Source organism: Brugia malayi (genome assembly GCF_000002995.4).
Source record: "Brugia malayi strain FR3 genome assembly, contig: Bm_v4_Chr3_scaffold_001, whole genome shotgun sequence".
In the NCBI taxonomy this organism is placed as follows: Eukaryota; Metazoa; Nematoda; class Chromadorea; order Rhabditida; family Onchocercidae; genus Brugia; species Brugia malayi.
In genome coordinates, this window is record NW_025062477.1 from 6224609 (window position 1) to 6249244 (window position 24636).

The 24636-nt window shown below is 29.9% G+C and overlaps 2 protein-coding genes across 6 annotated transcripts; both read left to right on the forward strand.

Moving 5' to 3' along the window:
- Nucleotides 1-558: 558 nt before the first annotated feature.
- Bma-lars-2 (protein ZK524.3, putative) lies at nt 559-7019 on the forward strand (the record flags this gene model as incomplete). 3 transcript variants are annotated; one of them, XM_043080149.1, is made up of 21 exons in its annotated part: nt 559-696; nt 900-977; nt 1085-1197; nt 1343-1450; nt 1523-1583; nt 1866-1961; nt 2064-2201; nt 2277-2384; nt 2773-2908; nt 3075-3295; nt 3586-3776; nt 3942-4016; nt 4082-4173; nt 4337-4510; nt 4775-4957; nt 5213-5367; nt 5505-5582; nt 5688-5762; nt 6099-6248; nt 6585-6753; nt 6892-7019. In XM_043080149.1, the coding sequence occupies 21 exons, from the start codon at nt 559-561 to the stop codon at nt 7017-7019; spliced, it is 2667 nt and encodes an 888-aa protein (XP_042936083.1). The 3 variants fall into 3 exon arrangements, with proteins under 3 accessions (XP_042936083.1, XP_001899819.2, XP_042936084.1); XM_001899784.2 differs by having other exon boundaries at nt 589-696; XM_043080150.1 differs by having other exon boundaries at nt 676-696.
- Nucleotides 7020-12633: 5614 nt separating this feature from the next.
- Bma-hxk-1.1 (Hexokinase family protein) lies at nt 12634-23052 on the forward strand (the record flags this gene model as incomplete). Of its 3 annotated transcripts, none has more annotated exons than XM_043080151.1 (10): nt 12634-12747; nt 19332-19434; nt 19766-19965; nt 20075-20293; nt 20372-20563; nt 20732-20844; nt 21869-22021; nt 22249-22377; nt 22531-22690; nt 22945-23052. In XM_043080151.1, 10 exons carry the CDS (start codon nt 12634-12636, stop codon nt 23050-23052), a joined length of 1491 nt encoding a protein of 496 aa, XP_042936085.1. The 3 variants fall into 3 exon arrangements, with proteins under 3 accessions (XP_042936085.1, XP_001899820.1, XP_042936086.1); XM_001899785.1 differs by lacking the exon at nt 12634-12747 and adding an exon at nt 19097-19216; XM_043080152.1 differs by lacking the exon at nt 12634-12747 and having other exon boundaries at nt 19356-19434.
- Between the last annotated feature and the right edge of the window lie 1584 nt (nt 23053-24636).

Consider the following 24636-nt stretch of genomic DNA (forward strand, 5'->3'; position numbering starts at 1 on the left):
TTAGAAAATTGTTTTTTATAAATTATATGTGAAAGTCTGCTTTTAGTACTTCTATATGAATAATTTTTTGTTAATGCATTTCCTTACTTTTTTATTTTGAAATGTTTGTAAGCTAGTGAAATAATTTTGTTTATAAATAAAGTATTTCGTTATTTCTGAAAACCCTTAATTAGTTTTCATTTATATACAGTCAAAACAACCACTTTTGAATATATTTTCATTCGGAACGTGGTCAATCTTTCATGTGCCATCAAGTCTCATATTATTTCCTTTGTTATTTCTAAGTTGCATTTTACTTTTTCATCTTGAGAATCAAAATCAATTGAGAGGAATTTGTTCAAAATGAGTTCAAGAAGTTACTGCTCCCACTTTGTTTGTTCTTGGTCCGTCATTGAGTCATCGAACTGTCACTAAACTTTGAACAGTCTTCCTAATTTTGCTGAGAAATTGAAGTGGATCGCAATTTCTCCTTAATCTTCTCAATTATTTAAATTCAGTCATTTTTAATAATTAAGGTTTGTTTGTTGCCTTATTATCTTCCACAGTTTGTCATCTTTCATGCATGTTAGTGGACAATATTTGCTTCATATGGAATCAAGTTTTTTATTGCCAAAGATAAGGTATCATTTGGCTAAGTTCTACTCGAAAGCCAGTGCTTCGCACATAAAAACACCAATGCTGATATGGCCAAGGAAGGTATACACTTGAAACATTTTGATTATTTCGATTAATTTTTTTCAAAAGAAAAATTTTTTCAAATTTCATTAAAACATCTCAGTAAAACTTATTAAGGTTTAATAAGTGTTTTATTGTGTTTAAATGAGCACTACTATATGGAATGATGTGAGTAGTTAGAAATCAATTGCCAGCAAATTTATTCAATTGTAAAATCATTTGAGGAGTATGGTATATCAACAAAATTGTTTGATTTAGAGAAGTACTGGAAAGAAGTTGCACAAATAGCACCATCTATTCATGTTAGTCATTTTCTTCCTTTCTAGTGAAGAATTGTTAATTAGAAATGTGAAATTTCATGTTAGAAAGTATTTAATTAAACATTATTTTCCCTTGTCGTAATTTTTAGTTTTCACGACCAAAGAAATACATTCTTTCGATGTATCCATATCCATCAGGAAGACTGCATATGGGGCATATGCGAGTTTATACGATATCAGACGTACTTGCTCGTTATTACAGGTAATTTCAAATTTTGCTATATTTAATAAGAATGAAATATGACGGTGCAGATCTCTTATTCGTTTTATCATTTTAACTCTCAATTTTTACTCTCAATGAACAGAAGAAAACAATTAAAAGCTTAGAATGAAAAGAAAAAGTTTAGATTAAACGGTTACAATGTTATTCACCCGATTGGTTGGGATGCGTTTGGTTTACCAGCAGAAAATGCTGCTCGAGAAGTAGGTGTCGATCCAGCACAATGGACAGCAAAGTAGATTTTTTGTATAATCACTTATTATCAATGAGTTTTTATAATGTTGAAAGTCTTATTATGCCGTTTCAGTAATATTGATGTGATGCGTCAACAGCTATTGAGTACAGGCATTATATTTGACTGGAATAGAGTAAGCTTTTGTCATAATTTATTATGAAAGCGACATGAATTTCCCAAAAATGTTGCAACTTTAATGAAAAACAAAGATACAGTTTGAGAAATGATAACTTTATTTCAGCATCTGTACAATTATTGTGTTTTGTTTCACTGAACAAGATCGTAGATGGAATAACATTCTTTTTTCTTATGATTTCATCTGAATAATGTCGATAGTAATATATTAAAGTTGAGATCATTTTGATGATATCAAATTGTTATTTCAAAAATATTATAAATGAAAAATTTCTTTAAGGAAATTTCGACATGTTCACCAGATTACTATCGTTGGACGCAATGGATTTTCTGTCGGCTTTTTGAACGTGGCTTAGTTCGACGAGCTTTGACCGAGGTCCTTTTTGTGGATAATTGGTGATTTTTAAAATCACAGCTTTTCCGTTTTTCTTCTTTACTGTCAACTGATTTATAGTCCGGAACATTGCAATTATTATAGGTACATTGGGATCCAATCGATTGCACCGTTCTTGCTGCAGAGCAAATTGATGCGGAAGGACGTTCGTGGCGTTCTGGGGCAGTTGCCGAAAAGCGTAAAATAAAGCATTGGATGATTGAAACGCCAAAATATGCGAAAGTTGGTAGACTGAAGTAGTTTATGTGCAGTACCTTGAAACTTTCTACTTCTGTTCGATTATTTTCCGGCTTTCAGCGCATGTATGTTGGACTCGAGAAACTAGCTCACTGGAAGGAAGTAGCAGCCATACAAGCTAACTGGATTGGGAAATGTGACGTTTGGCGATTTTTACTCCCATTAAAGGTATCGGAACTATTGGCATTAAATTAGTGAGACATAGTGCAATAAATAATTAAAGGTCTAATGTTCTTTGATCTTATTTTTCTTATATCATGCATTCAGGAGTTTCGGGGATCCATGACATTGATTATGCGAGTATTTTCGCTATTTTAATCAAGGAAAAATATCTTTTGTAGCAATTTGAAATGGTTGCAAGAATTTTTTTTAGATTTTCAAAATTAAACATATGATTCAAGTTAACTACTGAAGTGTCTAAAGCAGTGAGTGATACTATGCTTTATGTTATTTCTAGGATTCATTTGTTTGTTTGTCGTTTCAAAAAGTATTTTACTTTTTTCAAAAGTATGATTCTAAATTATTAAATAACATAACAACTGTCGAAGTTTTTAAGGAAAGGAACGGCACAGTTCTGGATGAGAAATTTGACCTTCGAATACGAGAACCACATCATCTAGCTACTGCTAGTGTTATTTTTATTCAATTCGGTCATCCTCTCTTCAGTTTAGCTGATGAAAAAGAAGAAATAGGTTAATTGATTAAACTAAATTGAAAATAAAGTTAGATTATTATTGCTCCATAAAAATCCAATAAGTGAGAATTTTGAGCTCTGTTTATGTTCAAGTTTGTGCATTTATGTCGCTCAATAGCTTTTCAGGTTTTATATTTGTTTACAATAGCTACATAAATTTTCAGGTGTTTTAAAAGTGACTGCGTTGAATATCATAACAGGGAAGGATATGCACATCATTTATATGAATGAGAATGCTGCTAAAAATAGAAATGGATTCATCTTGAATGCCAGACTTCCTTGTGAAGCAGATGAATTTGATAAAAAGGTTACAGAAAGTTTTGGATTCTCAACAGAACGATGTAGATTTTCGCTCACTAATAACGATATAATTCAGATTGCCGAAGTTAGTTTTAGTTCTTTTGATAAATATCTATTTATACTTGAATTATTTTATCCCCATTTCCGTGATTGAGAGTTTTTTTTGGGTCAAATTTGTTGAAGAAAAGCATCCTTCTACACAGAAAAGATACCACTTTGAATCTAAATGTATGATGAGCTTAATACCAGGAGAACCGTTTTTCATTAAAGGATTGTCGCTATTGATGATCTGAAAATAATTCTAGCCATTTTTCAAAAATTTTGATGTTATGATTTAATTCTAATTGTTGTTTTTATAAGATCTTCCCATTTAAGTTTGGAGATTATGGAGGCTATGAAACAAGTGAGAGATTACTTGACTGGGTTGTTTCAAGGCAGCGGAAATGGGGTACTCCAATACCGGTATTACTCAGTGCTGATGATCGCTGTGCTGCTATTGTTGCTGATGATCAATTGCCTGTTATTGCTGCTCATTATAAATACGACGAAAAAATTCCATGTCAGAGGTCAGCTCCAACATCTTTTTTTATTTTTTCGAGTCAATTTTTTTATTTAATTTAATGTTCGAAAATGGCAGAATCTATTTAATTGTTCCGAAGAAATGATATTAATTGAATTATGAAACACTGCGTAAATATCGGACTAATCTGGCAAATGCTTTCCATTTTCAGATTACCCGATGGATTTGGATATTTGGAAAAGGATACTCTGGATACATTTTTTGATTCCAGTTGGTATTACTTAAGGTTTCTTTTAAAATTTAGTCTAGGTTAACTCGTTGTTATTTTGGAGGCAAATAAAATTTTTGCAGATTTCTTGATCCCAAAAACGATATCGAATTGGTCTCAGAAAAGAAATCTATAGATATGCCAGTTGATGTTTATGTGGGTGGTATAGAACATGGTAATATTTCTTGTCATTCTCAAAATTTTTTTCTTGAAAAGTTTGGAATGACGAAAATTTCCCAAGTTGCCCATTTTTTTTTCAAACACGATATTTACCATATAAGTATTTATTAAGCATCTAGTTGATGTCTTGCACTATTTTTGTTTGCGGATTATTGCAGCTGCGTTACATTTATTTTTTGCGCGATTTGTATCTTATTTCTTACACGATATTGGCGTATCATCCGTACAGGAACCCTTTGATAGTTTGCTACCGCAAGGAATTGTATGTAGTCGCACTTTTAAGAGAAGTGATAGCGGAAAATATCTTAAGGAAGACGATGTCGTGCAAACAGGTTAGGGAATTTTGAAATTTCAGTGTTATCTATAATTAAATTTACTCTTAGCAACATTACAACCCAGAACCGTTATTAGAATCTGTTTTTTATGGAATCTTTAAACATTCATTTGATTATTTTCAAAACTCGATAAAAACATTACTTAATTAACTACAATTTAATGATAACTACAATTTAATATTCATTATTCACTGAGCAACTGGTTCCTGTGCAAATATTTAGCTAAAATAAACTAATAATATAATATAACTAATAATATAGGAAATGGTTTCATCGCAAAAAAAGATGGCTGTGCAGTATTTACTCAGTTTGAGAAGATGTCAAAGTCAAAACATAACGGTGTTGATCCATTAAGTGTATTAAAGTTGAAAGGGATCGATTTAACTCGTTTGCAATTGTTGAATGAAGCTGCGCCACGAGAACCCATTAATTGGGGTGATACAGGTATATCTTCATTTCATTTTGAACTTCATTCTAATCTAGACATCTTGAGATGCAGTTTGGGTAACACCGATGCATATAAGAAATCTAGCAATTTATGTGGATAAAATGCAAAATATCGCCCATTTATATACTTATAACAATAGATCACTTTATAGTTATGTAATATACAATTAATTTTTGTTGGAGTTCGTTTGCTGATATGCATGGAGTACTCAGTCAAACCGCATGATGTCACTTTTTAAACTATCATTTCAGAACTAAAAGGTCTTTTCAAGTTTATGGAACGAACTTCGGATGTCATTAGCTTCTATGTAGAACAACATGCATTATCAGCTTCAACTTTACCTGAACCATTAGACATTGCAAGAGAAGAAAAATATCGAACTATCTATAATTTTTATGTTCGTAATGTAAGTTTGTAGCTTATTTTTGATCTTTGTACTATCAAGAAATGCATACTAAAGTTGAGATTTTGTTTGTTTTTTCCAAACACTTGTTCTTTTGAGGAGTAAAAGGAAAGTTTAAAGTGCTGTTAATTTATTTTTAGATTTCGATGGTTATAGAAGTTTTACATTTGCATAATACTGCAATAGATCATTTGCAGTCTTTCGTGAAGTTTTTAAAGGTGAGGAGAATTCCAAATCTGTTTTTTTGTCACTACTTCATTCGGAAATATATATATCTTCATATAGGTATATATTTGAATTATGTTTTGGCAAGCTAATTTTAGAAAAGTTCGGCTGAAGCTTATCGTTGCAGTGTACAACTTGAACGATGTGTTCATGCGCTAGTGATAATGATGCAGGTTGAATTTTTTGATTTTTTTAAAATCGATCTATTAAGATCAGTGTTGTTGAAGTTATTTAAATGCCTTTTAGAATTTAGTATCATTTTTATAGAATAATATGCAAAAAAATGGTCGCTGGGTCATATTTTTCTGTAGTATGGCGATGATCCTTTTTGTTCAACAATTTAGCTTTATTTTGCGATATCAACGATATGGCGCCTTTCTCTTTAACTAACTACAATTTAATATTTATTTCATTCATTTCTACTTTGTATTATTTGTTCGTTTTAACGTTGAATGTAATAAAATTGCTTTAGAATCACAGCATATTATCTTATGTGAATTGCATTTCAGTTATTTACACCTCATTTGGCTGCTGAATATTGGGCTGCATTACGTTCCGTTCCTGCACTGAGTGGACATAGAGTATGGCTAGATAAAGAAATCAACGAGCAACCCTGGCCTCAGGTAGATCCAGATGCCAAAATCGACTTCATGATCAATGTAATTTTTTTTTGATAATAATTTTATTCGATGACTACATTTCTGTTAGTGATCAAACTTCATGCAGTTGTCTTAATAGCTTCCAGATATCAATGTAAACATCGAACTATTCCGTGTAATCTATGTATCTTTGATGGAAGTATTGAGTTTAAAAAGAATTTTATTAGGATGAGACATCTATTTGGACTTAACTTTCTGAACCACATATATCATATAAAGTTCTAGAATGGTCGAAAATAAGAGATCGTTTTCAATTTATTTTTATAATGTAACTTTTTTTCTACATTCTGAATTTTCCTACGTGTTTATAATGTAAAGTTCAGTTTTATATTCTAGGTTGGAAAGTTAAGTTGTGGTCGAGTTGAAGTTCCACGTCTCGAAATTGAACACTTATCCAACGAAGAAGTTTTGCAGTATGCGATTGATGATGTACATAGTATATTTTTCCAGGAATTAGCATCATTGGGTTTTAGGCCGATATCTTGCAAAAAGTTGTCTCGAACTGGTTTGTTTCAGCATTTAATGATTTCCTAAACGCTTTTCAAATTTCTCAAAATGTTGGGATGACGAGACTCATTGCTATATTCGTTTTTGATCTTTTCACTTTGTATTTAGAAAACGTTTGCAGTAATTAGCTTTCCAGGGTTCTATGTGCTTCTTGAAGTTAAATTCAATAAAGTACCTGCGGAGGAAACATTGATAGATATTTTGAAACAAACAAGGATGCAACGACTGAAAGTAAAGAGAGCAAGAAAAAAGGCAGAAAAGTAATTTTATGGTTGATGCCGCCCAGCCATTAAAATTTATGTGAATTTTCTTTTGTAATTCATGAATTAGAAAAGAAATATCGATAAATTTGATGGAATTTACTCTTGTTTTCTTTCCGAAATCATTGTCATCAACTTTTTTTGCTTTGAAGCTATGTAAGATTCTCGAGAAATTCTGAAAATTTTTCGACTTACTTTTACAATTTATTTTAATATAAGCTAATAAGGTTAAAAATTAACAAACAAGGTTCTTGTTGTATGTACAACTGCTACAATATTTCTTATAATATGTTATGAAGAAAGATGTTAGTTCATAAATTTTTCGTTTCATTTTTCAGCTTATTTTTTCATTTTATCTTCCATGGGAAAGAAAAATTACTGTCTTTAAGTAATTCAAATTCACTGATGCATTCGACTTTACAAAGTGTTATATTGCATGCTAGTTTAGTGACCAGGAACTACTTGTTGTTTTTTCATTCTAAATTTTTGAAAAATTTTTCTCGAAAATATTTCAATTTGCATTACGAAGTCCAAATAAGTACTACCGAGAAATTCTAATTCAGTCATTGGAATTAAGGAAAAGAAAAAACAATTGAAATTAAAGGAAATTACTTCCAAGCAAATTAAAAATTTTCCAATGAACTGAGTGTGAAAAGTACTTTTATATTTATGGAAATTACGGCATGAGTGTTCATAATTTGTTTAAATGAAAAGTTGAAAGAAGTAAGTGATAATAAATTAGCATAACTTAATTGTGATATGATAGGATCGAGGAGTGAATCAAGCTTGGCTATCTGAACATCTTTCATCCAAAAACTAAAAAAATAATAAAGGAAGAAGGAAGGAAAAGAGAGAATTTGAAAATTCTGTAACTTTGAATTTGAAAAATTCTATAACAAACAAATAACAATTAAAGAAAATTACTTCCAAGCAAATTAAAAATTTCCTTGAATCTAATGTAATCCAAATAAATATAATTTGGTGATAAATTATTATTTAATATTTCAGTACATTTTTTAATAAATTCTTTTTCCTATTATCTTAGAAGTAAATCAGATGGGATACTCCTGAATCATTTCAAAGAATCTTTGATAACCAGAACTGATGAGTTCTTGGAGAAACTTCGAGACTTATCCTTCCTATTCATCGATGCCATCCGAAGTTTTGAATGGAATCTGAATGTAAGAAAGGTTATATGTCATATAGTGGTGATATCCGATATAATGCAGAATATAATCGTTTTAATCTGTTGAAAAGTGAAATGCGATACAAAGTTGAACTGTTCTAAACTATTTCATTTCATCCTTTCTAGCATGAAATGATATCTTTCTCAAAAATTTCCGCTTTATTTTTTTATTTCCACTTTTTTTTTTGTTCTAAATGAGCTTTTTCGCACAATTGATTGATAAAATAGTTACTAATGGATTAATTATGATTGGAATGCCTTTAATTTTTGAATTCTTTATTCATATTATTTCGCTTAAATTTTTTTTTCCTTCTACGAAAATGGATAAAAAATCACCAAACTTAATTAATTATAAATGAGCAGAAAAAAAGAGTTAACTTAGAAATTAGCGAAAATGTTTAATTTGTTGTAAATTTTAAAGTTTCAAACAAATGTTTGCATGGGCGAAAACTAAACTAACAGCTGATGAATAATCAATGATTAGTGAAATTTGTTTCGTACAAGCATGGATGTGTGTGTATATGCTTGTGTATCTCTGTCTGTAGGCATGTGTGTATGTGTATGTGTTTATCTTAGACATTTAATCAAAGTTATAAAGTCGGAATGATTTTGATAATTTAAAGCTGTCTCATTTATCATGCTGACGATAAATTTTAATCAAAGTTTAAATTCATTAAAATTTTATTGAAAACGAATGTCAATTATACTGTTAGTTAGTCCGAAAATTTCTTATAACTAGTAACAAAAATATAATTTCATCAATGAATTGATTAATATGAAATGATATTAATTAAATTCCTCGCAAATATTTCATCCCATTTACAAATCATATTCATTTATATTTATAATTGTTGAAATGATTGTGCAGAAAGAAAGAATCATTTTTATGTTCTCTTTGAAACTAAAATTACGTTGTCTGTTTTCAAAATTTTTTTCATCATATCATTTAATAAAAAGTTATAATTGTGAGGTTGAAAAAGTTGATGTATGCTAAATTAGTTAATTGATTCATTTGTAAGATTAGAAATTCAAGCAAAATATTTCTAAACAGTTAATAGCTTGTACTAAGAGAGGCAAGAAGATGGAAAAAAAAGATTAACTAAATAATTTTTAATCTTTGAAATCACTTTCAACTTTTTTTCGAATGTTTTAACGACTGAATTACTGTAGGATTTGATTATATAAATATTAGAGGGATAGCTATTTTAATATTAAGAAATTGTTTCCTTTTTTAAATTATTTTCATCGTTATTGCAATTATTGCCACTTTTTTTGCCAATACAAACGATTCAACAATTCATCAAATATTTTGATAAAAATTTCTCAATTTTTCACTCAAAGATTATTGAAAACACTGTTTATCATAATAATTTCAATGTTTTCACATAAATTTGCATGACTCACTCACATCAAATATTTAATTCAAAAAAAAAGTTAAAATTAAAATTTATTATTTCGACTCGAAAGAGAATGAAGTTCAACTAAAGCAATCTTCTTTATCTTAATATTTTCTTCTTAACTTCCTATCATTCATGTTGCATCATTTATTAATTATTTTGTAATTTCTTATTAAATACCTCTGTTAAATAGAGAAATTCAAATGCGCACTCAAACAATCTTTTCCATCAAAATCTCTCAGATATTTCATTTATTATTCTCCTTCTCCCGTTGGTTAGTTATAAATTTCTCATTGAAATACAAATGATAATAGTTATGTTTGTTATTGATTTCGAGACTTATTACTATGTCATTTGACAACAATTGATGTCTCTCTCTCCCTCTCTTTCTCTCTCATAGTAAACTTACCAACACCTGTTCAAATGGATACACCGACATTTTCCGCCAATTTCATTTAAATTCTTTGAATTTACATATTTCAGAAGTTTAAATTTAAAACTATCACTAATTACTAAGTTTCAACTATGATATCATTTTAACTGATAATTCTACAATTTAACGACCAAAAAAAAAAAAAAAAAAAAGCGCATTTCCTGAAAGAGAAAAAAAAAAGAAAACCCAGGAATGAAAGTATATTTACATCATCCATCGTTTTACATATTCTCCTCGAGAAAATTATTTTTACTGATGGAACAGAATCAAGGCGGAAATGTTTATGCAAGGTTGGCACATTTATTCAGGCGCTTGTTGCCAAAAATTCTTTTCGTTTTCAATTGAAAGATTTGAATTGAGAAATGGAGAAAGAAAAGAAGCAGTCGATAATAGTAATATGTCCCTCTTTATTTATTGATCGAAGTGTAATAGCATTTCAAATGGGAATATTTAAGATGACAGCCAAGGCCTAAACATTTAAGGCTTAAAGCTTAAAAAGTGCTACAAATAAAGCCGATCTTTTCCACTTTTCCCTCTCTCTTTTTTCTCTCTTATCATCTTTATCTTATTTATAGGATTTTTTAAAAAAAACAATTCTTGATTGCAAATTCGTTTTTATTTTTTTAACATTTTTGTATTTAAAAGAAGGTTTTTTAAATTAATAGTGAAACTTCCAATAGCAATAAAATTAAATTTTCGCGAATATATGTTAGATTGCTATTATTTTGCTCAATGAAAAGCAGTAGAAAGGGAAGAGAGAATTAATTTGATGAAAAAATAAAATAAAATATTTCGATTTCATTCATTTCACTGACTAAATTTCCTCAAAACTTGCTCATATGCATGATTTCATTTCAATTCCTATTCGATTTTAATGTGAATAATAACACTAAGTTATTGGAAATAACCCCGCAATTTGATGAAATTATTTATTAAATTTAAAAATGAATAATTTTGTTTTTTTGTCATCTGGAAGTCCCACTGGAAACATTTTATGCATTATGCCAGTTTTTCCATTTTATGCAAATTTTCCTTTTTAATTATTTACTTACTGTTGCAATGGACGATAAGGAACATTAAGTTAAGTAGTTGCATTTGCAGGAACGCGAAAAAATAAATAAAAAATGAAATAGGAATTACATATATTAATGATTTACTCAATAAATCATTAAATTAATGATGACTGCATTAATTTCAGTTCTTCAATTATATTGGTCGATGTTATCAAATCATTAAATTAGTAAATGAATAATTACTCTTAAACATTCTGTTATATCCGCCTATATTTAATACAGTTATTTAAATTTAATTAACTCGTTTAACTCGTTTCTTTTCTAAATCTTCCAGCTTAGCTATCTGTAAATTATTTAATTAATTTGAATATTATATATCAAAATGTGACATAGAGAAGAGAGCAACAACTTACTTATAGTTCAACTTATAATACTTATTCTTACTTATACTTACAATTCAAGTTAAGCCAAGATGTTCAGTTATTTATTACTTAATAAGCTAAGCAATTCTTTTCTTTAAAGTACATTTAATGAGCCAAGCTAATAATAACGAGAGAGTGAGTGTCGCTAAGATTATTAAACTAGATTTTTTTCGAAATTAAATTTCTTAATTTCTCTTCCGAAATTAATCATTTGTACATCAATCAAAGCATATATGCGTAACATAACTGAATGATGATGATGATTGAGTGATGATAATGATCAAATGATGATGACGATGGTGATGGTGATGATCGAATGATATGATAATAATATAGAAAGCTGAGATCCCTGACCTTTTCGACATGTAATAAACAAATAAATATAGTTATGGCAAATGAAAGAAGGGAAAGTGTACTTCTACCTTCTTCTAGCGTAGTGCAGAGGTCAAAAGGGCAAAGAATACGTAGTGGCTACTTCCTGCCCACCATAGCTATGGTCATTTTGTTGCAATGTTGCCCGTTGTACGCACATCTGACTTCATTTTTCACATTGCTACAATAATTAGAATTAAATTAAATGATTCAAATTTTGCAAATAATTCAAATACATCCAAAATTATTTATACTAATTTTATCGTTGTAGTGATAGATTTGTAATAGGGCTTTTTTATATGTAAAACTAGCTGCAATACAGCGATTTAATCATTTGACGTTCTACATCTTATTATTCATACGTATTATTTACTTTTGCAAAGTTTGATAGAAAAATTTACGAACATGAAATAGGAGACTATTCTGAATGTAGACAGTTAATATTATGAAGGAAATATTTTTTGAAATGAAATTAATGGTTTGTTTTTGAATTCGATCAAAATTTTCTAGCGAAATTTCATTAGAAATAAATTTAGTTGGATAAAGTGTCTGAAAATAGTTGAAAAAAGAGTGTAAAAATATGTAATGAATTTCAAAGTACTTCTTTATTGAATTCCATATTTGAAGAATAATAGATCGTATAAAAACTATCGTTAATTAGACTCACACTAACAGCATTTAATATATCTCCTTTGCGTAATACCTTAGTTTTGCTTTTTTTTTATTTCATTTTTTACTTGTTTTCTGAATTTTTTCAAAAAAAAATGTTTTAATATCTTTAGAAGAATCAGCAATATGGCAACAAGAAAATCTCAGATTAACGGAGGAAATACTCGGAAAATTTCAGTTACAGATCGTCTCAGAAATCTGTCAGTACGCGGAAGTGTTGATTTTGGACATACTGAAAAGGTAAGATAATTTAAATTAATGAGAAGTGTGCATGGCATGATTTCATTTATATTTTATGTTCAATATTAATTCCTTTAATAGTAAAATAACAACTTTTCTTCACTTTTTTTTTTGTTCAATAAATTGACCACCTGCTGTAATTATTTATTCTTTCGTCCTATCGCTAGCATAGCCTTATTCTAATATAATTAAGACATTATTGTTTTTTCTTTTTTTCTTCTACATGTTGTTTTCTTTATTTTTTCTGTCACCTACTACTATCACTAAATTGAATTTTACGTGATTACATTCTTAAATGACAATCTTATAGCAAAATTCTATTAAGAAATTTCAAACTACAAAAGTCAAATGACAAATGCGTAATATTGTAACAACTAGATTAGCAACAAATACAACAGTAATATTTTCGATTACTTATATTATGCTCCAAATAATATATACATTTCATTGAATCATTTTATATTATCATATAATTCAATCAATTTGTAATCATTATCATTCGTGATAAATTATATCATACCATTAAAATACAATCATTATTCATTTATAATAAAATGATCAAACTTATCAATTATCTCGATGAGTAGTACAAGTCCTTCTCAAGATTCTATTCACTCCGTATGGACGAGAGAAATTCTCATCCAACAAATAATATTTGAGTCTTACCTAAAGCACATTAAGAAGTAAACAAAGAAGAGACAATCGATAGAAAAAGAAGCCTATTTACTAATATTATTGTTTGCATGGCCTTTGCACATTTCAGACTATGCTTATTCATTTTTTGGGACATATTATCTACATGAGAAATAAAATGAATAAATAAAAGATGAAATAAATTTAATTTTTTTCCACAAATAATTACCCATAAAGTTTAAAGGTTAATGGTATGCCATCTCTTCATCACATCCATGTATTCATATATTGTCATCTTTTGCATTATACTCAGAGCTAATATAGTTCTAATGTGCAATATTCCGTCATTCAATTCATCGAGAGCACTTCGTCGAGAGTGCCAAATGCTTATCACTTCTTGTCAACCCCACTACACCACTCATTCTATGCGACAAAAATGAAAGCAGACAAATATACTAGCAAGATTGAATCTCTCTACTAGATGCGCATTTATGTATTGCACTATTGCCTCTCCTTTCCTTGCATTACGTTAATTTGCGCACTTGCCCAGTCCCTCCGTTCTTTACACATCATCGTTACACTCATTCCTGCTCTTTTCTCCACATTATCATATCCTCACTGACCCAAGCACCCCTATACCGCCCGCTTGTCTTCATCCGAAAGGAGAAAGAGCGCCCGTCTTGTGTCCACATAGCGCCTTCCCGTCGATTTATCTTCCTTCCATTTAGCGCCATCCTCTATACTTCAAATGCTTAGCACTCATACTGCACTTCCTCGTATAATATCCATGCCATTCTCCATTTGACCGCTCCCAACGTCATTCACTGCGTATTTGTCAATTCGCGCCTCTTCTTTCCTCTTTCTCTCTTCTTTGATTATTCGAAAGTACAATTTAACCACTTCTCCTCTCTCTCTCCCTCTCTCTCTGTTTTTCCCTCTCTTCCTCTCTGCCTCTTCTAATTTATGCCATATAATGAATCAGTCAGTCAATCAATCCATCCATCCATCCATCCATCCATCCATCCATCATTCAAGTGGATGACATGGGATGTGCATGCACGAATAACGTTAAGTCGTAAAAGTCAACAAATGATAGAAATTATTTTAAAATGGTTAAATTTAATTTTCATTGAAATATTTCAGTTTTTGGCTTATAGTTATTAAAATAAAAAGAAAAATAAGGCAAATTTTTTCTTAATTTTTCCACTCACATTCTTCTTCCTAATAATTCAAAAAATGTCGTCTTTCTGTCCCCCTCTATTGTCTAAATCATTGATGAGTCATTAACCTGATAGCCATTAACCTGATAGTCATTGACCTGATAGTCACCTACCTATCTTTTCAGTCTATATTCTCTCTCATATTTAGATCAAAATTTAGTGTTCTATGGCTTCCCACAATCTCTTTCTCTCCCCTGCCCCTTCCCTCTCTCTCTCTCCCTCCTAACTATGTTAAAGTTTGACAATGACAAAGCAGACAGTTGTATTGCCTGAGATCTAATTCAATAATAGAGTCCTTTCGTAACTCTTTCGATGACTACAAAACATACTCGCACATAACACAGACACACTCCTTTCTCTCTCTCCCCTCTGTCTTCCCTCTCTCTGTTTTCTTTTCCAAACTAAATTTGATGACCATCGGTCAGTCATTGGTGAAGCGAAAAAGTTTACTACAAAATTGGGGGAATTATTATTATTATTATTAAAAGGCAAATCAATGGTTACTGTAGAAGAATGGCCAAAATTTACATTTATGCAAATTTACGACTGAAATGGAATAATAATATAAATTTATGAATAAAAACTGTAATACTTTGTGACACACAAATCAGCCGATTGTTTTGTTTACAATATGAAATGAATGTTGTTTGAGATGATAGAAATTTATTGGTTATGATGGATTTGGAATGAAATGATTCCTCTCTCTCTCTCTCTCTCTCTCTCTCTCCTTCTCACTCCCTCCTTTTATCGTTTGCTTTGAAATTTTTATTTAGAGTGGGAATTATTTGCTTTTCTCTTTATTATTCAAATATTTAAATCATTTTATAAAAATTTATTCAAACATTTCCTTTCCATCCAATGAAACACTTCATCTTTTGTAATATGACGTATACCACGTACTCACAAAATTATACGTCATTTCATTATAATTTCATCATTTCCTCATCTTATCAAGAATCTATTATTCTCTCTCTCTCTCTCTCTCTCTCTCTCTTTCCCTCCCTCCCAAACATTTGATTGTAATCATTTTGAGGTCATTAACCAATCAAATATAAACACATAAACAAAATATCCGTTATTGGTGTTGCATAGATCATAATATGTCATCTTTCCTCATCTCCTATATCTTAGTATCACCTATATTTATTGTACTAGATTCTTCTCCTCTCTCTCTCTCTCTCTCTCCCTCTCTCTCTTTTATTACTTTCCCCTTTCTGTTTGGTTTGATGTTTACAATGTTATCAGAATTTCCAATCTAAAATTTTTGCCTATAGATGAAATGGATTAGATTAGATCAGATCAGATCAGATCAAGTCAGAGAATTACATAAATTTTTAATATAATTCAAAATAAGAAAAGTGTAAGTTTAAGTACTTAAATTATTATATTTATGCTCTTATTATGACTGTATTCAATTATCAATTTGATAACTAAAAGCTAGCAAAATAACGAGTTGAAGTAGATAGAAAGACAGATGACAGAGGATTGAAATGAAATGAAATGATGGAATTGTCCGAAGTACATTTCATTCTCATTTGAAATTGCCTCTGTTATATCTCTAGCATACTTTTATATTTGTTAGAAGGCTTAAATGTTCTATGATGATATCTTTTAAAGATATGTGAGGATGAAATGGGAGGTGACATTTCCTCGCATCGTGTCAACTGTCCTCATTTTTAGCAAAAAATCTCACAAGCTAGTGTATTTATATTTATTTGAATAGAAAGAGATGAAAGCAAATGAAGCATATTGTTAAGTGTCATTGAAATGATAAGTCTTTTTAACTTTGATTAGTCAGTGCTTTTAATTGATCATTTCGATTTGTCACTTCTTTCACAGACAGTCAATCGCTCAATTCTTCAAGAGACTTCAAATATGTGTACTTCATGAAATGGATATAGTTGTTGAACAATAACAAATATGAATATTTCTTCTTTTTCTTGGCCATCTGTTCCCAATTCACGTCATCATATTTTCATCTCTTTTCTTTTTTCAAAAAAAAAAAAAGAAAAGAAAAGCCATCTGTTAGTTGTTTCCCTATTTAATAACTCTCAGTTAGCATTTCTCTAAATTTACTATTTTTTTCCCTCATTTTCAAACTTTCTTCAGCATTATTTTTCAATTCAAAAATTCAATTTATGTTTATCATCCAATTTTTTATTTCATTCAGTATTTCTATAATACATATGTTTGTTGAATAATAACAAACAAGAAATTTAGTACTTGAATATTTAAAAACTTGTCTCATTCACTCTCTGTCATATAACACAGATTAGTAACTGTAACTGTTTACGTGAAATAGATTAGCAATAAGAAATTGGTGCGTCATCATTCCTTCGTCATCTTTTTTCTTCATGTCACTAGGAAGAGCAAAAGAATAACATTGATTCTTATTAATCTGAGAAAATTATTCATGGAAGAAATATGTAATATTTAAATATTTATCATCCACTTGAATTTTTGTACTTTCAAAAGACAAGATTCAATTCAAATTCCCTTCTCTTCCATTTTGGAAATAGACGAACCAATTACTATCGCGTTTCTCATTTTCAGTTTAGTAAGCAACTTAGGATGAAATATTTGAAAAGCAACAATTTCATTATCATTTAAGAATGTCTCATGTGATTTCTGATTTTATCCGAATGAATCAATCAGTAATTTCTCCTCATATTAGAAAAAATCTTTCTCAAATTGATCGTGTAAATAATTTCAACGGATAAATTATTCCTTTTTTTTCCTCTCTATCATTACTATTTAAAGTTCATAGCAAAAAGAAAAAAGAGGAGAAGGAAAAGACAAACCTTTAATTAAAGCCTAATCAAACTTTTCATTGGAAAAAAAAAAAAAAACATTTTTTTTTTGCTATCTTATTTACCATAAAAACTGTCTAATTTAAATGAGGTTTTCTTTTTTCTAATTTCTGCTTTTCATTTTTTAAAATAATAAAAAGTTGTGTTGACAAAACGTTTTAAAAACAAAATATGTAACGTTGTTACGATTGAGCTAAAATTCAGTTAAAATGAAATTAGTTATGAAATTGTTGACATTCCAGAAATGCGTCATCACTAACAAACAAATAGTTCGTTGGAAAAAAAATGAAAGTAAACATTTTTATATTTTTATAGCTTATTCTACTTCTGTCTTGAAATTATAAGCACAGTAATGAAACATCGCACAAATATCATTTTAAGCAAACGTATCCATCACGTATATTCGCAGACGTATCCATCACGTATATTCGCAGACGTATCCATCACGTATATTCATAGGCGTACCCGTCGTTACGTACTATTTAACTATATAAAATAAAATTTAATGAATTTTTCTCAGCCATATTAATGAATACATCAGATTAGTGGAATTTCATCAGTTTCAACCATACTTAAATATTATGCTTTAAACAAATTACTTTTCAAGTGAAATATTCTTTTGTTAATTTATCCAAATATTTTTAAAGTATCAATATTTTTTTTATAAATTCACTTAAAATTTATTAAAGAATATTTACATCAGTGTCATCTTTTTCTTTCGTCGTTTTGTTTGATAATAAATATTCGACGGGACATTTTGCCTATAGTCTCTCGCTGATTTTACAAATGACAAAAGATTTTAATAATAATATAACAAACAATATGCAAAAGATTGCTTCCATTCTTTTCATATCAAAAAGTTTGTTTGCTAAAGATTTAAAATGTGTTATGCTAATTTATTTTTCTTTTTTTTATGCTTGAAAAGACAAATAGCAAAAAGAAATGATATAATATTAGCTTAAATTATATCAATTTATACTAATTTTTGTTTTTTAACACACTTTTTTTCTTTTTGTTGATTTCATTATCATCTCTCTCTCTCTTTCTCTATCTATGTCCTTTATTTAATTCACTAATGAATCAAACTTTTGCCGTAGTTTCGCAAATCCTTGCGATTTTCACTGTCTGAATTAAATTTCAATACATCTTTTAAGAAAAAAGAAATTTCATCTGACATCATTTCCTGTTAATAGTAAAATGACTTAATATAGCTGACGAATTCTCACTCTTACGCAGTAATATTTCTTTTCATCATTTTGAAATTTATTGGAAATTTTTTCATATGACTCATTAGAATATTATTCTTATTGTGTTTGTAATTAATGATTCATTAGTTTGGCTATTAGTTTTGGACAGATTGCCTTTCATGTTCGTACTTTCGCAGTTGTTGTTGAAGTTAAATGAATCTCATTTTACCTCTCATTTTGCCGATTTTTAATTTGTTTTTTGGCCATCTCAAATTATTTGCATCTCAAATGCTCAAAATTATTGAAATTATTTGGGAAAATGAATTATCTCGAAAAGTATGTGATGTCATTCTTTTGTTATATTTTTCTTTTCAGATTAAAACTCAACATTCCTAAAACTTATTATTGCTTGCTAATTAAATTTATTATTTTGCTGCCTGTCCTTTTTTATTTTATTTTTATTTTTTTGTAATCTAAAACATATCGAAATAAAACAAGCATGCTTTTGGAATTAGCTAGTTCATTTGCCAATCGATTTGCAAATAAAGGATATGGTATTTTTGAAAGTGGTGATGAAAGACTTCCTATTAATGATCGTGATTTGGAGAATCGACGTAAAGTATGTTTTAGGCTCAACATCATCGGAATCCAACTTTATTCAAATATTTTTATAAATTCCTGAGATTGAAATTTTATCAAAACATTGTCAATTTTTTATAAAAACTTATTTTCAGATTGATGAAATCTGTCGTTCTCTCATGCTCAATGATGATGATTTAAAACGTGTGATGGATGAATTGCTTAAAGCGATGGAAAAGGGCCTAGATCGCAAAACTGGTTTCTATTTCTTCCTCTAAATTTTATATGTAAAATTTGATAGGTATAGGGAAATTGAGACAGAAAAGAAGGACTCAATATCTAAAGCACTTTAAAGTTATAAAATGAGCTTTTTCTGAGTGTAAAACAAGTTTTAGTGGAAATTGTCATGTCGAAGTCAGTTTTTAATTTCGCAAATTTTTTGCATCAACGTATGTTGTGGTTTTGCACGTTACGTGATACGTGATACTGTAATACTATTGGTTTAATATAACTTCACGTTTGTAACATGAAAGATATTTTAGGATTATCTTTTTATTTTTGCGCTTATCCCTACTTTGTTAATTTTTAGCGTCACAGGCAGCAGTGAAAATGTTGCCTTCGTTTGTTCGTGCAGTACCGAATGGCACTGAAGTTGGAAATTTTCTTGCGCTTGACCTTGGCGGTACCAATTTTCGTGTGCTGTTGATTAAGTTGAATAAACGAGATGCCCATATGGCTGGAACAATTTTCCGTGTACCAGAAAGTATAATGCGTGGCACTGGTGAAGGGGTAAGTGAATAACAAAATCAAATTTAATCTCCATAATTTTCAAAATACTTTTAGATTATTTCTCTATGCTTTATTTTGTTTAACTAATCCTAAAGCAATGATTTTATAGCTGTTCGATCATATCGCTGAGTGCATGGCTCGTTTCATGGAAGAAAAAGACATCAAGCAGGCTGGAAAGCTTCCGCTTGGTTTCACATTTTCATTTCCATGTCGACAAGAAGGTCTGACATGTGCGAAATTGATCAATTGGACCAAAGGCTTCAGTGCGAGTAACGTCGAAGATAAGGACGTCGTTACGCTGTTACGTGAAGCATGCCAACGCCGCAAGGTTTATTTTTTATCGAAGACAAGATTATCTATTCATTTCAGAAACTATAAAAATTTACACCCAACCTTAACATTTCAGGATATTGACATCGATGTGGTAGCTGTTCTAAATGATACAGTTGGTACGTTAATGGCTTGTGCATTCAAAGAGAATACATGTCAAATTGGTGTTATCGTTGGTACAGGCAGTAATGCATGCTACATGGAAAAAATTGCGAATTGTGATAAAATTAAAGACTTGCATCTAGAAGAAGATGGAATGCCAGATGAGGTATTTTAATTACATTTGTTTCATACTTCTAATAATAATTCTTTCGCACAAAAAAGAAAATGCAAATCATATAAACTTTTAGATTGCACGTGAAGAAATCTATTTCGAAAATACCCAAGTTGTCAAGTTGTTTAAACGAAAAAAATTGTTATGATTACTATGGTTTAGATGATCATCAATACTGAATGGGGTGCTTTTGGCGATGATGGTGCCCTGGAATTCGTGCGTACCTGTTTCGATCGAGAAGTGGACGAGAAAACGATCAATCCTGGCAAACAACTGTAAGATTTGCTTACTTTTTCTGTTCTTTGTTTCGAACAGTTAACATATTATATATGTGCAAGTTCTCAAAAATGATTCTTATCAGTGGGCTTGGTTTTGTCTTCACTGAGAATTCATCCGATCATATTACAGCATCATTTGTGGATTATCTCTTTGACAGGTACTCTCATTTGTTCTTAGAGCTGCAATATCTCGTGATGCTAAGTTTCTTGAAGCAACTCCTTAAATCATTTGTAAACGATCTTTCTCTCTCTCTCTCTCTTTCTCTCTCTCCCTCTCTCTGTTTTCATGAAAAATAGTATTGCATTTGTTTATGTGTACAGAATGCTTCAAATTTTCTGATAATTCATTTGAGTAATACCGTATCTTATTTGTGAATTATTTCTCAGCAAAAAAATTGTTACATTCTATTGTTGATCCTATTCGAGTAATGCTTAGCAAAAGACTGTCTTTTTCAGATAGGGTTTTCAATTCTAAAATGTTTTTCGGCATACATTACAGGAGCTTGTGCTTAGTGGACTCGCAGTTAGGCGGGCTCACTGCAGCGGCGGTGTTTTGGAAGCCTGTATTTGTGTGATTCTACGGGCAAAAGCACTACTATCAATTGACGCCGCTGCAAAATTGTTCTGGCTGCGAGTTGCTTTAAACACAAACACACACACACATATACTGCTTGATTACTTCTTCTTTTCGGTACTCTGTGAGTTGCCAAAAAACCAGTGAATGATAAAGGCCGGTAAGGAACTGCAGAATCTTGGTCACAGCACTAATAAATTTTTCGAAAAAATAATTCAAAAACAAAAATTTGCCGAAAAAAGTTTCATTTTTTTTTTCTTTTGCATCATTCAGTGAGCATTTTTCATGTGGATTGGAATTTCATATTGAAAAAATTTTTCTTTCAACGTTTTCAGCATATTTTTTATATGAAAAGCAGGCAGGCCTTGACACGTTGTGACCTGTTCTGCAAGTAATGATTAAATTAATGGTATGTGAGAAAGGAAAGCTAATTGGTTAAATTTACAGATTCGAAAAAATGATCTCGGGTATGTACATGGGCGAAATAGTTCGCGTCATTCTAGCTCACCTGGCACGCCAGAATCTTCTTTTCAATGGCGATTACGAGGCTATTTCAAAGCCACATTCATTCCCGACTAAATATGTCTCTGAAGTTGAAAAGTATGTTTATATCTGAAAAATGATTTCAAATGTATTACTATTAGAAAAGAAGTCACACTTGTTATTAGTTATCTTCCATTGCAATAGAAGTATAAATTTAAAAATTCGAGTTTTCTTTTCTGCATGTTATACATAATTTTTACTATCATTTTTTTTTTTTTTTTTTTTTGAAAAAAAGAATGCTATTAAGTAACTAAATTACTGTATTTCATAGGAATCTGTTTCAGAGAAATTTTGGAAGATGAAGAGCGAAACTTTGCAAAAACAATGCAAATTTTAGAAGAAATTGGAACTGAACAAGTATCAGTCGCTGACTGTATTAATGTTGCATATGTGTGCTCTCTTGTTAGTACAAGGTAAATTGTTTTTTTTTTTTTTTTTTTTTTTTTAAATTCTTTAAGAATATGATTATGTACATACAAGTTACACTTGAAAAGCCACTCTTTTTTGAATCTTCACAATTGATTTTTTTTTCTCTTCATTTATTCTTTAGAATTGAGTTCTTTTAGAGCTGCATATCTGTGTGCTGCTGGCATAGCAACATTGCTGAACCGAATGCAAAAACCGTACGTGACAGTTGGTGTTGACGGTTCTGTGTACCGATTTCATCCTACGTTCCCGCGTTTGCTTGATGAGAAAATAGAGCAATTGATCGACAAGAATTTGAAGGTACCTTTGTTCATTTTTTTTTTCTTTGTTTTAATATAAATGAACATAATGCTGAAAATTAAACGTGGTTGTTAATGATGAAACTATGCTAAAGTTTGATATTCGTGCTTTTATCGTATTTTAATTGTGATGTATGAGAATTCTAATAAAGAAAAATGTAGAAACTAAAGGGAATAATTATTATTAAGATTTTAATCAGTGTCTACGAATTGCTATCTATCAGTTCGTTTGTATAAATTACAGTTCTTTTACAGTATCAGTTAATGCTCTCCGAAGATGGAAGCGGTCGTGGAGCGGCGCTAGTAGCAGCAGTTGCAACGCGAATCAAAAATAAATGTTGTTCTCAAACATCTACCAATTGAATTTGTGCTGCATATTTTGCCTAATTTTTGCAAATTATGGGTGCTATCGCAAAATTTATTTCGTTTTTTCTTCCCTGCACATTTGTTGAATTTTTTATCGTTAATTTATGTAGAACTCATTTCTTTATGCATGCATTTTTGGCCCTATTTGCAACAGCGGCAAAATTAACAACAGCAGCGATAAATCTTTAAGTAAGTTTATCAAACAATGCGTATCTCTATTGCAACTTATAACATTGAACCGTTATATTCTCCTAATTTTCAGAAAATTTCTTTATCAGCAGTAGTTTCATCTCTAAAAAGAATTCAGTGCATCCATATTCTTTATGTCATCCGTATTAACTGTAGTACCGTATATCGTTAATTCTAAAAATTTCGGGATACAAGGCTGAGTTTTAGGATATTTTGAAAAGATTTCTTAAATTTCTTTTCCTAATAAAAAAAGGAACGTCTTAAATTTAAAGAAAATTTTTAAAAAAATTTTGAAAATTTTTCACTTTTTCAATTCTCTTTTCTGTAACGAAATTTATCGTTTCAAAATTTCCAAAAACTGAGTCGGAATCATTTATCTGATATTTATCAGTACTTTTTACCGAGAACTTATCATATTCATATTTATTCAAGTTTTATTTATATATTAAAGTTAAATTTTAAGAATCCAAAATTTTCCAAAAAAATACCCCCCCTCAAAAAAAAAAAAGAACTCAGTTTACATAAACCACATATATATGAACATCTTTGCTTCATCCATCTCTGAAATCTTGCAGTGCTCATCCATATAAAAATATGTCTTTTTTTCTTGACACACAAGAAAATGATTCACTTTACTGACTATCGATTATTCCATTCTATTGATCGTGAATCGCTGAAAAGTAAGAAAAAAATTGATAGCCATGTTAGTTGTTTTTAGATTTCATTGATGGTATCGTTTCTTATTTCTGTTTTGATTTTCTTTGCATCATTTCTCCAATTTATTTAATCATTAATTTATTTCGGTATTATAACCTTGCACTGTAGCAATTGCCAGTGTAAAAAGAAACTTCTATATCACCACAACTAATATTTCCGTCTTTCCTGGAATAATTAACAAAGTATAAATTAAATTTCTATTTCTTCTCTATTATATTATATTGTCTCCCGTAATCAATGTGTCATCGTTTTCATTTTTTTCGTTTTTCAAGTTAGGCTGTTTTAGTTTTTTTTTTCTTTTTCAAAAAATTCTCATAGGTTAAAATTTTCAGTATGTTATTATAAGAGCAATAAAAAAATATTCAGTGTTGTTTTTCTCCTTTCTTTTTTTTTGAAAAAACATCAATTTGTATAAATTCCGCTTACCTTTAGTAAAAGCACGGATTTCGATATCACTGAATGGATGGAAGGGTAAATTTAAAGGATTTAAGAAATGAAATGAATGGTTGGTATCGAAAATTTTGGAAATTTATTAGAAAATTTTTCTTGGTGGACTTTATGCAGAGATAGATATTATATATTGTAACGAATTTTGTTCGTTAACAATTACGTTACACACAAGGTATTAGTCTATACTGATAATTTCGGTGAGATGTTATATACGAGTATGGAATG